The 15,255-nt window shown below is 37.9% G+C and overlaps 1 protein-coding gene across 2 annotated transcripts in view; it reads left to right on the plus strand.

The window, feature by feature from the left end:
- The window catches only part of ptprz1b (protein tyrosine phosphatase receptor type Z1b), a 76,919-nt gene that overhangs the window by 45,183 nt on the left and 16,481 nt on the right, over positions 1 to 15,255 (plus strand). For both annotated transcript variants that reach the window (XM_086146907.1, XM_086146908.1), the window contains exons 3-10: positions 3,146 to 3,325; positions 7,250 to 7,401; positions 7,496 to 7,591; positions 7,718 to 7,784; positions 8,716 to 8,873; positions 10,043 to 10,193; positions 11,631 to 11,815; positions 15,061 to 15,187. In XM_086146907.1, coding sequence (XP_086003033.1) covers positions 3,146 to 3,325; positions 7,250 to 7,401; positions 7,496 to 7,591; positions 7,718 to 7,784; positions 8,716 to 8,873; positions 10,043 to 10,193; positions 11,631 to 11,815; positions 15,061 to 15,187 — 1,116 coding nt within the window. The remainder of the gene's footprint in view (positions 1 to 3,145; positions 3,326 to 7,249; positions 7,402 to 7,495; positions 7,592 to 7,717; positions 7,785 to 8,715; positions 8,874 to 10,042; positions 10,194 to 11,630; positions 11,816 to 15,060; positions 15,188 to 15,255) is intronic.

The following is a 15,255-nucleotide window of genomic DNA, read 5'->3' on the forward strand; positions in this document are numbered from 1 at the left end:
TGTTTCTGTGCAAAGGGAGTGTCACAACTTTTGTACCCTGGAATATCAGCATAAAAGAGCTAATTTGACACACAACTGAAGTCCATTTTTAGAAGCCCATTTTCTGGGTCCAATATCAGACCAAATTGGATTTTAACTAGAAATGAAGTTTGTTCAGTATTAAATGTGCCATTTTCTGACAATCAATCATCATCCAGTGCCATCTGATATGTAATAACTAACTACTGGGTGAATCAAATCCCCATTTTCTGCTCCAGGAAAAATAAAATACAGTAAAATAAAATAAAATAATTAATCTATTTATTAATAAATAAATAAATGAACAATGGCATCTTCTGCACAGTAACACTTTATCTAGAACAGTCGCTGGTTAGTCACTTGTATTTTAATAACCAGGAATGCTAACAGTGTGAGCAGCTCTACATAGCTGAACAATGCTTGAATCCTCATTATGCTCATTGCATTTCCACCAATTCAACTGTCATTGCCAAACAGGGCAGAAGTGCAAACCAAGCTGACATAGATCTGGTGCATCTTGGGTTGAACGAGGTCTCTCAGTTACAAACACACGATCACGCATATGCAGAAAAACAATAAGCCAATACCTGTCAAGTCATGTGTGACCAGTTACAGTTAAGCTATCTGCTTTGTCCTTGTTACAGCTGTTGCCCTTTACTGTGTGCTGCGAAACATGCCACAATCGACAGAGCCTTGAAACGAAAGGCCTAATTTTGCATTTTCCTCTCGAGTGACATGCAATGCCTATGTTCTGCACTTGTGCTTGTTGTGAATCAAATGTTTATTTATGTTATAAATGAAATATATGCTGGAAAATGTAACACTAAGTTGGACACAATGGCTTTCAGATCATACAAATTGTTTTTCATTGTGGTAGTAAGGCAAATATAATCAAAATAAATCTGGCATATGCTACAGATCTAATCTTAAAAATATATAACATTTATGAAATCTAAATTATGTACATACGAAAAGATTTTAGTCATACAGTGATCCATGTTTGGATGTCAAAAATTATCATGTAAAATAATGTTGGATGTAAAAGATTAAAACAATCCAGATAATATTTTTTCACTCTATATTACCCATCTTTACAAGAAGTGCATTCAACATAGATGATTATGTGCTCCCTCTTCAATCCCAATGTCCTTCTAGGCTCAGGATCTTACTTGTTAAGATGCAGTTGGTGCACTGACATGTTCTTTCAACCTCCCAATTTTCTCTAGTGTTAGCCCTCAGTAATACTGAATTGTGAGGGTTTTTTTTTTTTTTTTTTTTCCCAAAATGAACCATGTTCATGGTCATAGTGTATTCCAAGCCTGAGGTAGTGTGTCAGGCTTACTCACACTCTGTACACAAGCCACACTGTAAAAATACCATGCATATATCCCTGCAATAAAATGTTATGTGGCACGCTTAACATCCCAACCAAATCACATTTAATTGTCATTGAATTGGTTAGAATTTAAGAAATGAATGAATATTAGTGTGGATAATTGGATGCAGTATTTTCTGTAACTTGCACACAGGGTATGAATACAGATCGTTTAATAGGCATTCAGTTCACAAACAGACATACACATAGACATTACCATTGGACAATACTTGACATGATTTTCAGATAGTACCTTCTCTTTTTAGCAAAACATTCACCCTGGCTGAATGTTTTGTGTGTGTGTGTGTGTGTGTGTGTGCGTAAGTGTTACCACTTTGGCTGCAAATTTGCTTATCTTCGTGCCGTTCAGCCTTTTACAATATTCATGTAAAAAGAATAGTCTTGTTTAATCAGAAATGCATGCATGCGTGCATAGACAGACACAGAAACACATACACAGAAGCTTGTGGTTTCCTGTGCATATGAACACACATCTGTAAGATTAAAACTGTATTTTTACCATACACTCCAAAATAAAACATACTAATAGTAAATTAATGTGGTTACAGATAAGGCATATTGTAATGAATTCGAAATACAGTGTGTGTACAAACACAGACACTAACATACGGTTACATTTCACCCAAGGCCAACCAGCCATGATTGACTAGAGGTTCACCATCTGCCCCCATTAGGATTCATTTAAGAGTCTGCAAAAAGGTCTGCCACTATAAATAGCAATATGTGTGTGTAAGTGTGGGATGCAGGTGCAGTATATTAACAACCAGTTGTACAGAATTTTGTACACATACAAATCATGCTTTTAGTCTTTTCAATTTAAAAACGAGGAATATAATCAACTTGATGCTACTTCAAAAATAGTAGGAAGTCACGAATTTGAACATTCCAAGACAGTAATCTAGGGTATATTGGAGAATTTAGATGCAAACCTAATTTGGTTATTTATTTAGGTTTGTATTTTAGTTTGTATAACTTCTCTTAGAGGGTTTATGCTTTTATTCAATTGAGGCAAAAGTAAGTCAGTTTGACAATACAATACAAGATATTATACAGTATATGGGATATTAGAATTTATCAACTCACAAAATGTGAACATTGTAGAGGTAAAAGTCTCTAGGGTGAGGAAACAAGACAAACAAGTTTTATGAGTTTACAGGAATTTATTAAAGAAACAGTGCATGAAATTTCAATATTCGGATAGGTCGACAACAATCAGCAGTGACCAGCAGTCATCTACAACTAGAATCACAGCTCAAGCTTCTCTATTTGGCCGAGTAGGGTGCAGTCTCCTTACAGACTGGACACCGATTGATGTTATAGCTTTTATAGAAAGACAAGGAGACTAAGATCATGTACACGAATTTGTCAGCTAGTTAATAATGCCATCTTAGATGCACTAGTATGTCATGTCAAAAACGTATAATCCTGGAAGATAAGACAGGTAAAGTACATGTATGTCATACTACACAGTGAAAACAGGCAAAGTACATGTTTTACAACTTGTTTTTCCAACACAAATGTCACACAGCTTTTTTCTGTTATACAGCTTTGTACTTTAGCCTAGAATAACTGTTTCGAGAGATGAAAGTTTTCTGTTGTCAAAAAAAGACAATTCAGAAGACATCCTTTTCTAGAGCAATACATTTGTTCTACTGGTTACCGTAAAAGATGTGGCAATGTGATAAATTCTACTTGACAAGTTCATTTAATGATAATTTTGTGAACGTGCAGGTGTCCTGAACCAGCGTAACTGGGGTAAGAAGTACCCATCGTGTAACAGCGCTCGGCAATCTCCTGTGGACATCGACGAAACGTTTACCCAGGTCAGGCTGCAGTTCCAAAACCTACAGCTAGAAGGCTGGGACCAACCGACCGCAGAGTCCACAACCATCCACAACAATGGCAAAACAGGTCTGTTGATATTTTGTTTAATGGATGCTTCTCCGCTAACACTGCTCAGATCAAGCAACAATTCAGTCTTAGCAACTTGAATTAATTCCAGTCAACTTCTCCTTTTTTGCACTACAGAGCTTATATATGTCAACTTGATGTTCAGTTTGTTCAGTATCATTATTGATGGCTGAATTTGTATATCTTTTGATACCAGAGTCTCTTTTTAATATATTCTTAATTCTATCTGTTGGTATTAACATTATGATTGTTGCAGTAAGGAGTCACTGAGTTCAAGGAAAAAAAAAGAGGCCTTCGTGTCTGGAGTTTGTATATTCTTCCTTTGCCTCCATGGACTCTTATGAGACTCTTAATCAGGGCTGGGCAAACTATGGCTCACGGGCCACATCCGGTCCGTTGGTCTTTTTAATACGGCCCACCAAAGATTGGTACAGAATTCATATTTGATGTGAATGATTTAATGTTTGGATCAATGAATGTGGGAGCTCAAACCGGAGATTATTTCATTTTCGGTGCTACTTTAGAACACTTGAGAATTTTCCTGAGCTGAATGACACACATTGGCTTTGTGATTCAGCCTTTACTGTGGACATACTGACACATGAACGAGCTGGATGTGAAGCTACAAGTGAAAAAACGGTTTGTGCATGAAATGCAAGCAAACGTCAGAGCCTTCAAAACCAAGCTGGTTTTATTTTCAAAGCAAATGTCATACGAGTCTGATATGTACTGTTAGCAAATGTTTTTTTTTTTTCTTTTGTATTGTATCTTGAGCTGACCCGGCCTGTCTGTTAAATTTTAAAAGTCAGTGCGGCCCCTGAGCCAAACAGTTTGTCCACCCCTGCTCTAAATTATCTGTAGATGTGATTGTCAAAGTGAATTCTTCTATGATTATATGCGGCCCTTTGACCAACTGGTGAGCAATCTGTGTCAAACCCTGTCTCTCGCCCCTACGACAGCTGGGGCCAGTTCCAGCCTCACATGTTCAAGATTAGCAGTATGGATGATGAATGAATAATTAGATTAAGTAGGCCTGATTTAAAATAGCTGTTGACAGCAAAGCGTAGAACAGAGGCGCGATGGTGGCACTGTCGCCTCAAGTAAGATGGTTCCTGATCTCATTCTGGTGGATGAGTGGGGCCTTTCCATGTGGAGTTTCCATGTTCTCACCACACCTGCACAAGTCCTGTCCAGGCTCTCTGTCACAGGCTAAAACATGCATTTGGTCAACTAGAGTCTCTTAATAAGGAATGACAGGGTAGGCGGTTGTGTGTCTCTAAATTTGGCCCTGTTATTGACAAGTGATCAGTTTAGGTGAACCACTTATCTTGCCCAAACTTGAACTTGCTCCAGTGACGCTGTGTGCAGGATCAGCAGCATAGATAATAAATGCATGAATAATGATAACTAATTTAGATTTAAATTTTTTGAATAATTATTAGTTGAGAACAGTCTTAGCCAAGAAGAGTAATGTCTTCCAGTTTCAAACAGTGGTCACTTGTCTAAAAGTCCATTGTAGGTCTGACTGAATTTTTTCAGTGACAGAACTATGGAGCGATAATAAATGATAACCTCACCTGCTGTTAATTCAGGTTGTTGACTGAATTATGCAACAGCAGTCAAAAAGCCAGTATTTTACCTTTAACCCGGAATGATTTGGAAGTTTTATTAATGTACTCTTCAATTTCTAAAGCATGCTCAAACATTAAACATAGATCAATTATTGATGACACCTGGGGAATAACACATCTAGATGCCTCATCTGTTTTGAAAAAGGCACACAGTGCCTCTTCAGCCTCACAGAGTACCATAAAACTAAACTGAGAGAGGGATGAGATGCTAAGCTGTGGATATAATCTGTGCTGGCGATTCTGACATTATTGTGGTGCTGTAAAACAACATCTTAATCCCTTGATGTGAAAAGAAGCTTAACATTCCAGACACAAAAAAGGGATTCACAACACACAGGTTAATGAAGGACAGAAACAGGGAGGGTTTAAAGGAGGAGTCAGACCATAAAGGAGACAAATGAGAGAACAAGCACTAGTGTGAGGAGCATCCAGAGGGAGCGCAGTGTAGGGAGATCATGTTGAGAACCGAAGATCGATGTCAAGAGGCAGACATGAAACTGAGCCAGAGAAAAGAGACAACTAAAGAGCTGGAGAGCTTGAAGGAAAATGCATAGCGGGAAGTAGCATTGGAGAAAACAGAAAAATGTGAAGAGACAGCGCGTGGGATGGCAGTATGAGGAGTGATGTCTTCCCTGATAAGCAGATGAAAGCTGTCTGAGCCCAGGTTGTGTGTGTGTGTGTGTGTGTGTGTGTGTGTGTGTGTGTGTGTGTGTGTGTGTGTGTGTGTGTGTGTGTGTATGCGGGCGCGCATGTGGACATGCATGTGTGTGTGCGTGCAAAATCTCCTCCTTTATTTCTGCTATAAAGTTAGGGAGGAAATTGCATATTAGAATATGTAGTGCGTAGTTGACATTGCATTAGAAAGAATATATGGCCTCTGTGCAGTCTCAGTAAACTATATGTCATATTCCACTGTGACTCATCAGCAACTTATCAAAGATTTCATCATACATTATTTATGGAAACTGCTTTTTTACAAAAAGTTGTGCTGCCAGACAATAAAAATGGAGTAGAACTGATGTCTATTTTGATTAAAGAAGGTAGCAGAGGTATTTTTCTTCAACCATTCATGTTCATTTTCTCCAAGGTGGTGGATCAGAGATACAGAAGGCTATTTAAGCAGTTTAAGAAACCTGCCAGCTGTTGCTTTTGAAATTGTGTCTACTTTCATCCTCATAGTTGTATGAACATAGTTGTATGAATATTTTATATTTATTTGTCCTGACCAAGAAAAAGTCAGCCTAAGAGCATCCATTTGGACATGGGGCCGTAGGGTCAACACGGTGTGCACTTTGCATTTTATCAGGCTATGTTTTTGCAGTGTTGACTCACTGCAGTGCCTGATACAGGGAGCAGGACAGGGCTGTGATTAATTACATCACTCACAACTGAGTTGATGCTGTTATGACATGACAAAATTATTATGGGTTGACATTTTGTTTATACACTCATCCATTTTGATATATATGTGTATTTGAAATTGATGGCAGGATTTAGATATAAATACATGTACACACACACACACACATATATATATATATATATATGAATGCATGTTTTTTTCATTTCTCATTATTGTTTTTTCATTTGCTTCATTTAAGCAATCTCTGTACTGCAGTAAACTTAAACAAAGCTGCCATGGGAGTAATGTACAGTAGATCATTTATCTGTATATATCTGTATACATGTTCACAACTGTGCAATATTTAATTCATAACAGCTTCATGTACAATATTTTTTCATACTCTTGTGCACTCCTTATCTTTCACTTGGTACTTAAGACCTTAAGACACTTTATAGTCTTCACTTGTTGCTTAAGACACTTTGTAGTTTAATTCTATTTCTTATTCTCCCCTTCTTTATTCTTTTATTTATTTTTTAAAATTGTTTTTACTGTTTATACAATTTTCTACTATTATTTATTATTGCTATGTTTTTCTTTTAACTCTGGCACAACAATTTCCTTCAGGATAAATAAAGTTGTTCTTATTCTTACTTTTATTCTTATCACAGAAAAATCACTGCGAGACTGTCAAGTTTCATTTGTGGAAATATGGTGCTATTTTTATGATGGGGTAAAACCTCTCCATGATAATGTTGTCTTGAAATGTTTTTAACACCTCATCTATAGTCTATCTAAGCATGTTAGTTAGTAATGGCACACAGATTCTTTGTTAGCTTCAGCACTGTAATTTAGTTTTCAGTTAAAAACTTTTTTAATTTTATTCCATTTTTTTTTAGAAACTATTGCAATTGTTTATAACATCACTGTTTATGTTTACTTGTTATTCAGTAACCATTCATGTAGATGGGGAGTTCTTCATCAGTGGTGGAGGTCTGAGCTCCAGGTTCCGTGTTGGTAAATTAGCCTTCCACTGGGGGCGCTGCAATGCAACTTCCGACGGGTCTGAACACAGTCTGAATGGGATAAAATACCCTCTTGAGGTACAAAACACTTATCTACATCAGCCATATATTTGGCACGGTTACATTCTTCTGCAATCCTGCATTCAAAAAGTGTCTTGCTTTTTTTGTCCAGATGCAGCTCTACTGTTACAACTCTGATGACTTCCAAAGCCTGGATGAGGCTATCAGCAAGGGGGAGAGGATTGCAGCTTTGGCTGTGCTCTTCGAGGTAGATCGGCATATTTGTTGTGCTTCAGTGTTAGGAATCGGCCTCTTCGACAAAAGAAAGACAGAAATTGGAAGCTCGTCTTTCTCTTTATGAAATGGAAAACAAGCCTTTTTTTCTGGTCCACAGATCAGCCTGGAGGACAACGAGAACTTTACCCCTGTCATAGAGGCTGTCAACACTGTCAGCAGATTTGGTCAGTCACCTTGCAGCTAACTTGATGGTGATGTAATAGCATGAAATTGGAAATCTGTGGTTAAGACTCCAGTGTTTGTATTGGAGAAATAGGTATAGACACAGGTGGCATAACATGCATAATGATTTCTATGTACGTACATTATTTATGTATTTTCTAATAATAATTTGAACTTCTGAACACCTTTAGGAATTCAAATTAATTGGACTGTAGAATATATTTTAGATTCAGGGGCTTTTGGAGTGCTTGGAGCCGGTGCCGGCAGCCTAATCTAGTGTTCATTGCTAAACACTAATTTCACTCAATAGAAGTACTTTGCCTGGCCTTTAATGAATATGCATGAAGTTGCAGCTTGTTTGTTCTCTTATTGCTCTCAGTTTGAACTTCGATAATGGTAAAACAGGTTCTGTTGAGCATAGATCAGGTGATTGACTTGGCCATCAAATAATTTTCCAGCTCTCTTACTTTAGGACCACCTCCTTTTCACAGTCTTTGGTCTTTTATACAGCATCAAATATTTGAAAAGGACCTTCAATGCTAGATTTTTTTTTTAAATCACAGACAATAAAATTAAATTTCTGCATTTTACTTCCATCACCGTTTCAAAATTGATGAATTTTAACTGACAACTTAAAAAAAGCCATGTCACTTTACATGAACTAAGGTGGCTTTCCTATAATCCACAGTAGTCGGTCTTGTTGCTTAAATAGGAAGAATTTGAATTTTTAGGAATGCTGTATGCATTGCAAAAAAAATTAATTTTTTATAATCACTATTTAAATCATTTTCAAACTTATTAGGATTTCTGGTGGTCTTTCAGTTAACATTGATGTATATCACAGACTTTGCATACAGTACTAAAAATGGTTCTAGCAGTGGAAACAAGACACTCATGTTTTGTTGTTCCTAATATAGACTTGTTTCTTACCAGGTAAGAGCGGGTCGATGGAAGCTTTCGCCTTGCGGTCTTTGCTGCCCAATAACACGGATAAATATTACATCTACAACGGCTCACTGACGACCCCTCCGTGCTCCGAGACAGTAGAATGGGTCGTCTTTAAGCACACAGTGGCCATATCTCAAGAACAGGTCAGTAGGTTGAACACACAAAGCAGACACTCCTCACTGACCCACTTGGGTTAAGCAAAATTACATCACTAGAATTCCATACAGAGCGAGAAGAATCAGAATCGAAAAATCTCAGGGTGATTGTAAAGTCTGGGGTGTCTGTGATTTAGAGTAGACATCCCTTCAGTTAGGAGGTTGGTGGTTCAATTCCTGGCTCCTCCTGTCTACATTCAGAAGTGTCCTTGGTCAAGATACTGAGCCCCAAGTTGCTCCCAGTGGCCTGGTTAAGGCCTTTCATGGCAGCTCAGAACATCTTATAGCAGTATCCAAATATTTCCCCCAGCTTTGTTACGTTTTGTACCCGCAGAGACCCGCAGAGACATCACATCCTATTTTGTCTTCTATTAAGATAGCATGCGTTAACTTGGAGAATCAGTAGATGTGATGCAAGATCTTCTGCTGAAAATGTTCATTTGTTATTGTTCATAATGTTCAGACACAGAAGCCCTTTAAAAGTCAAAATCATTAAACAAAGACGTCTGTATTAATTTCAGTTTTGGTTGTTTGCTCTATTATAAAGGCATCAAGAGTGATACAGAACATCCTGTTTGAAAAGGCCTGCATGGAGTTCATGCTTGTTTTCGGTCTGCAGTCTTTTCCATCTCTGCACAAAATAAAAGTGAAACATGATGCTGGAGTGATGCAGAGTGACAGCTCAATTTTAAATTGGCAGATAAGGGGTTTTGCAGTTCTGCGATCTTGTAACAAAGGCTTGTCATGCAACATTCAACAAGAGCTTCCAGCGAAAAAGTGATTTGGACACACGAACCAGCCTTCCTGCTCAAAACGATGATAGACCTCTGACGAAGTGACTTCGGATGAAATCATCTTTGTTACCTTAATTAATTATGCAGCAGAATCATGGCAAGTTATTGAGGTCATCACATCTGTTGTGTGTGTGTGTGTTATTTGTGCTTGTGTTCATGTCTGTGCATGTCCGTGTTGGCATGATTGAAATGGGAGTGACAAGGCATTACACAGGGACATATTTGCAAAAATAGACCAAAAATAGAGCAGCGCTCTGACTTTCTGTTTGCCTTTTACACACTGGCACGCATTACTCGTAGTTTGTTTCCCGTAACGGGCTCAGTTGAATTGAGCTGCTAGTGTTTCTCCGCTTGTATTTCCAGCTGGAGGTATTTTGCGAGGTGATGACCATGGAGCAGGCTGGGTACGTGATGCTGACCGATTACCTGCAGAGCAACTACAGAGAGCAGCAGCAGCAGTTCATGGGGCAGGTGTTTGCCTCGTACACTGGAGTGGAAGACGTGCCCACACCCAGTATGTCATCATCCCACTCAACAAAATGTTACTTACACATTTATACATCCTTTATTTAAACAATTACAAGTCAACATTTCTAAATCAGGGGGACATTCTCAGTTTGGTGTAAAAACTAGAGGCTGAAATATACTTTTGTATCAAATCAATCCAATATGCTTCTGCATAAGTATGTCGAGCGGCACCCTACCCTGTGAACTAAATGACAAGGATCAGGCCCCCATAGCATTTGCTGCACGTGACTATATAAAATCTCCTCCTTCACTTTTCTACGTTCCAAATTCGCACTAAACCCTCCCTCTGTCCGACCTCTGGGTCTGCATTTCCGTAATTTAATGCAAAGGTGTTTAATATTTATATGTTTCAACTCCGAAGCTACATTCCGCTATGTCAACCGCCAACATTGAAAGCATAATAAGAACGTCGCCACAGCGGCATTAGAGTCGCAATGCCAAGACAAGATTTAGGGTTATGAAAGGCTGCAGCTTTGGAGTGACTTGTTTTTCTATGCTCTATAGTGACTTCTTACAGTTTAGGCTTCAGAGTAATTTATAACACTTCTTAGTCGTGTTTTGTATCACATTTTTAACCCTGCTCATCAGTATGATTCAATATAGGTCTCTGTTATGGAAAAGAAAACCCAAAAGAGCCAGGATCCAGGCAGATAGATATTGGCTTAATCACTGGTACTGAATACAGTCACCTCAGGCTCATGATTTTGTGAAAGAATATATTTTCCTCATCAGTGATTCTGCCCAGTGATCCTTCTGCTCCCAATGTCCCAAAATTTCATCTAAATTCATCCCCGACTTTGGGCAGCATCGCAGGAAAAGTCTAATCCCCTCACAGGAATCCCTATAAATATAACATTTTCAATCTTTTTTTTTTTCCCCATGACCTCAGATACTGCCCATGTTCTTCTTTCTCAGTAACCCCTTTTAGGTCACCCTATTCATAATCATCAAAAGATGTAGTTCATTCTCCTCTCCATCTTCATAAAGTCGATCCTCAAATAAAACGCACCAGACGGCTTGACTTTGTAGTTCAGCACCCCATCTCCCCTCGGCACAGGCAATTTATTTTGCAGCTCTTTTTGAAATTGAAATAAAGTATTCAGAAATTCAGAAAAGGGCCCTTTTGCCTCACAAATTTCACGCGCGCAGACACACACACACTCATACGCACAGACAATCACTTCCCACTTATTGCCAGCTTCATGTTCCAAGCAACAATTTTTATTTTATTTTAAAATGCATTCAGGTAACATCGACTTACAGTCAGCAGACACTTTTAAATGCTCAAATGTACTATTTTCTGCTGAGTTTTTTTTATGTTGCTGTCTTTCTGCCTTCCTTTGTCAGTTTTTCTCACCTTTCATCCGTATATATTTACATTTTCATATAAAACTGCTTATCTTTTGTCATTCGTTGAATCCAGCCTGCAGCTCTGAGCCAGAAAATGTTCAAGCTGACGCCCAGAACGACACCACCATTGTTGTGACATGGGAACGTCCCCGCGTGGTTTACGACACAACTATTGATTGGTACACTGTTACCTATGAAAGGCTGCAGGGTCAAGACCAGAGGAAGCAGGAGTACAGGACAGACGGGGACCAGGATGTGGTATGAAATATCTCTGTCTCATTCAAGACAAAAGGAAACATCACCCTAAAAGTTGTCCACACCCACACATGCCTTAAAAATCCATATAATCTCAGCCTGACTTAAAGGCCACTATCTGCAGCTCACAGATGTACACTTGACATTTAAGTACATAGTGGGTAGAAATGGTGTGTCTTTAACTGCAACAAATGTTGAACTTCTATCCATCTTCTGCTTTGTGCACTGTGCCCGTTTCATGCAAAGGTTGACCGAAATAGAGATTAATTAAAGTGATCCATTGATTGTATTGAGAATCTATATTGGCCTTTTCACAGGCCACAGGGCTTCCTTAATGTATTTACATGTAAATGTATGTACACAGTCGCCTGACCTATAGAGCAAGTAGAGCAGACACAACCTCATTATCAACCTTATTATATAACCTCAATATTATTAAAGGAAGCTGATTTGTTGCCACTCCATTTTTGTACTCAAACAAAATAGTTATGGTGCTCCATCAATTTTAAGATGATGTTTAACAATAAATGTGTTTTTACTGACAATTTAATTTTAGCATCTGAATGATAAGCAATCTTCTCAAATATCATATTTGTAGATCCTCTTCTAAGCTGGTCGGGTCAGACAAGCCTTAGATAGTTTCTCCAGTGTGAGCCTCAGCTGTCAGTCTGTTTGCAGAGCTGGAGAACATTTAGCCTCACTGCCACTGAGGACTGAAAATTTAAACAGAAAACAGAGATGATCCACATTTCATTTGAGCTGTTTCATCCTTTTAATTCCAGCCAAACTTTTAATTAGTTAATAGGATTGTAAGTAGCTAAAAAGCCGACTTGATTGGTGAGTGAATGTTCCTGGCCCGCCCTCTTGGGGCGCGTAGCACAAAATTTTGGTAGTTACAAACACTCTAATAATTATCCTCACAGGAGCAATAACTGTGCATACGAGTTTATAGTATTTTATTTGGGCGGCCCTGTTCACTCATCAGTGATGGGTGCTTAACTATGACAGCGAAATTAAATAACATCCCACCGTACTCCTTTTTTAAAATCACCGTTTCACTCCCATTTATTATTTGTTACTTTTACAATGAGATTATTTGTTACTTTTACAATGGGAGCTTCTTGGAGAATTGTTTTTTAAGGGAACATTGTTTGCCTTTTTAAGTATTTGTCTTTCCCAAAGTGTAACCTTCTATGCTAAACGACTACTCATGTTTTAAAGTGAAACTGCCTTCAGTAGGAGAAATACATAATGTGTCCAATTGCACTAATTACAGGACGATGTAGCTGCTTAGACTAATTTATTCATATAACAAAGAGCAAATTAATTTCGAACTACTATTTTCGCCCACTGTTGCGCTTAATGCTTTTTTTTCACCTTTTTTTTTAAATTTTATTTTTCAGGAGAAACATGCCCTGGACGATCAACGTCAGGGATGTGTGATTTATAAATATAAATATACATGTATGTGTGTGTGTGTGTGTGTGTGTGTGTGTGTGTGTGTGTGTGTGTATGTGTGTGTTTATGCATATATTATATTTTAATGGGGTGCCAATGTCTCAGGGTATCTTTTTATACAATAATGTATGTTGTATTTTAACATTTTATTAATTACACAATAGTGAAATAATAATAAATTAAAATTCATTCATTGGGAGAAGACCTTGTACTTTTGAGGTGATAGTTATCAGATTGTTACTGATTGAATTTCATAGTCAATTCTTTCTGGTATGAGCTAAAAAAAACTTTGCCCACAATAATCCACAATAATCCCATCGGGTGCAGGAGATCCAGCCCCATTTCATTAGGAAATGTAGATGCAAACTACTTGCCTAAGTGCTGTCAAACAGATTGGATAACAGATTTTACAGACAAAACACCCAGATCAAGAAAGTGCTACAAAGGGCCAGCCATTTGCAATGGATTGGAAAAGACCTCAGTGTAATAATTTGGAAGCACAATCCATACTTAAAAAGGGGCCTTGGACCATTGATTATTTTTATTATATAATTATATTTTAAGCTTCTATCTTTGGTCCTAATTATATCGGTTCTATGATTGTGCTGGCTCAACTTTCTCCCACTTTATATATTCTTAAAAATGTATCAATTTGGCAGTACTTAACCATAAATTGTACTCTGCCACTGATTGCCCTCATCTAACATTAGATTTGTAACACTGTTCAATTGTCTGTTAAAAAGCAATCCCTTCCTGACATTCGTTCAATTCTCAGACAGTTCAGGCAAAAAGGCAGACGACTGATACCAAAGGGCTCAAGGGACAATTCTTATTTCTGGGAGACAGTGATGATGTAACCTTTAAGTTTGAAAAGCTAGTTGTAATTTTTTCAAGTCAGGGGTTTATACTTTTGACTGTAAATATTTTTGCGAACAATCTTTAATCTTTAACAAAGGTTAAAGGGTGCTCTATGTATTGTGTCATTACAATTTTAATTTAGGTTATTAATTTGGTTATTATTGGGGAGAAGCTCTGTGGTTCTTCTTTTAAATCCCAAGTCACCTAAGAAACCCACTTTGAATGTAAACGCTGATAAGGTTTTATTCAAATTATTAGAATATGAAAACTTCAGGCTTCTGGAAAGATTTTCAGTTTAGACATTGTCTCCCCTCAACTTTGAGATCTTGCCCCTCAATAACTAGTTGGAATCCACATTTTACTGCAACAGCGCAGCACTGAAACAGACTGAGCACCGATTTACAATAATGTAATTATGGACGTGGATTCTCATAAACGTGATTGTCCTGCTGGCTTGGGAGCAAGATATTGGAAAATGTATTAAACTATGCCAACGATATGAAGTAATATCAAGCTGATGTATCTCTGCTGGAGAAGGTCAGAAGCAATCACAAATCATAAAACGCACATTTTCATTAAAATGTGGCACCAAATAGCTTTGTTAACAGAGTGCCGTATTATTGCAAGAAAATCGGAAATGGTGACATGATCATTTTTTCAGCTTTGGTTGGAATATAGCAGGATAGGAACAAATTAACCCTGAAACACCAAGCACAGATCATCTATTCCTGTTCCTATTTGTTAATGTATTTATTTAGTTCTGTATTTTGGCTACTTTTTGTATAATTTTATCTATTTGCAAATACTTTTTATTCTTCAATAAGACTTTTTTAGATATGAAAGAAATAACAGGAGGAAGGACAGATGGAAGGAAGGAATAGAGAGGAGAAAAACTTTACACTAGACATAAATCATTCTTTGTACCTTTGCAGGGCGCCATCATCCCGAACTTGCTGTCCAACAGTAGCTACGTGGTTCAGGTCATAGCGGTTTGTGCAAACGGTCTAAGGGGACGGTGGAGTGACCAGATTATAGTGGACATGCCATTAGAAGATCCTGGTACACACACACAAACACAACCCACACACACACAAGTACATTTTTGAAATCCTGAAAATAGCAGTAAA

Source organism: Fistularia commersonii, chromosome 5 (assembly GCF_037954325.1).
Source record: "Fistularia commersonii isolate RoL2024-O1a breed Wild chromosome 5, RoL_Fcom_v1.0, whole genome shotgun sequence".
Classification (NCBI taxonomy): domain Eukaryota; kingdom Metazoa; phylum Chordata; class Actinopteri; order Syngnathiformes; family Fistulariidae; genus Fistularia; species Fistularia commersonii.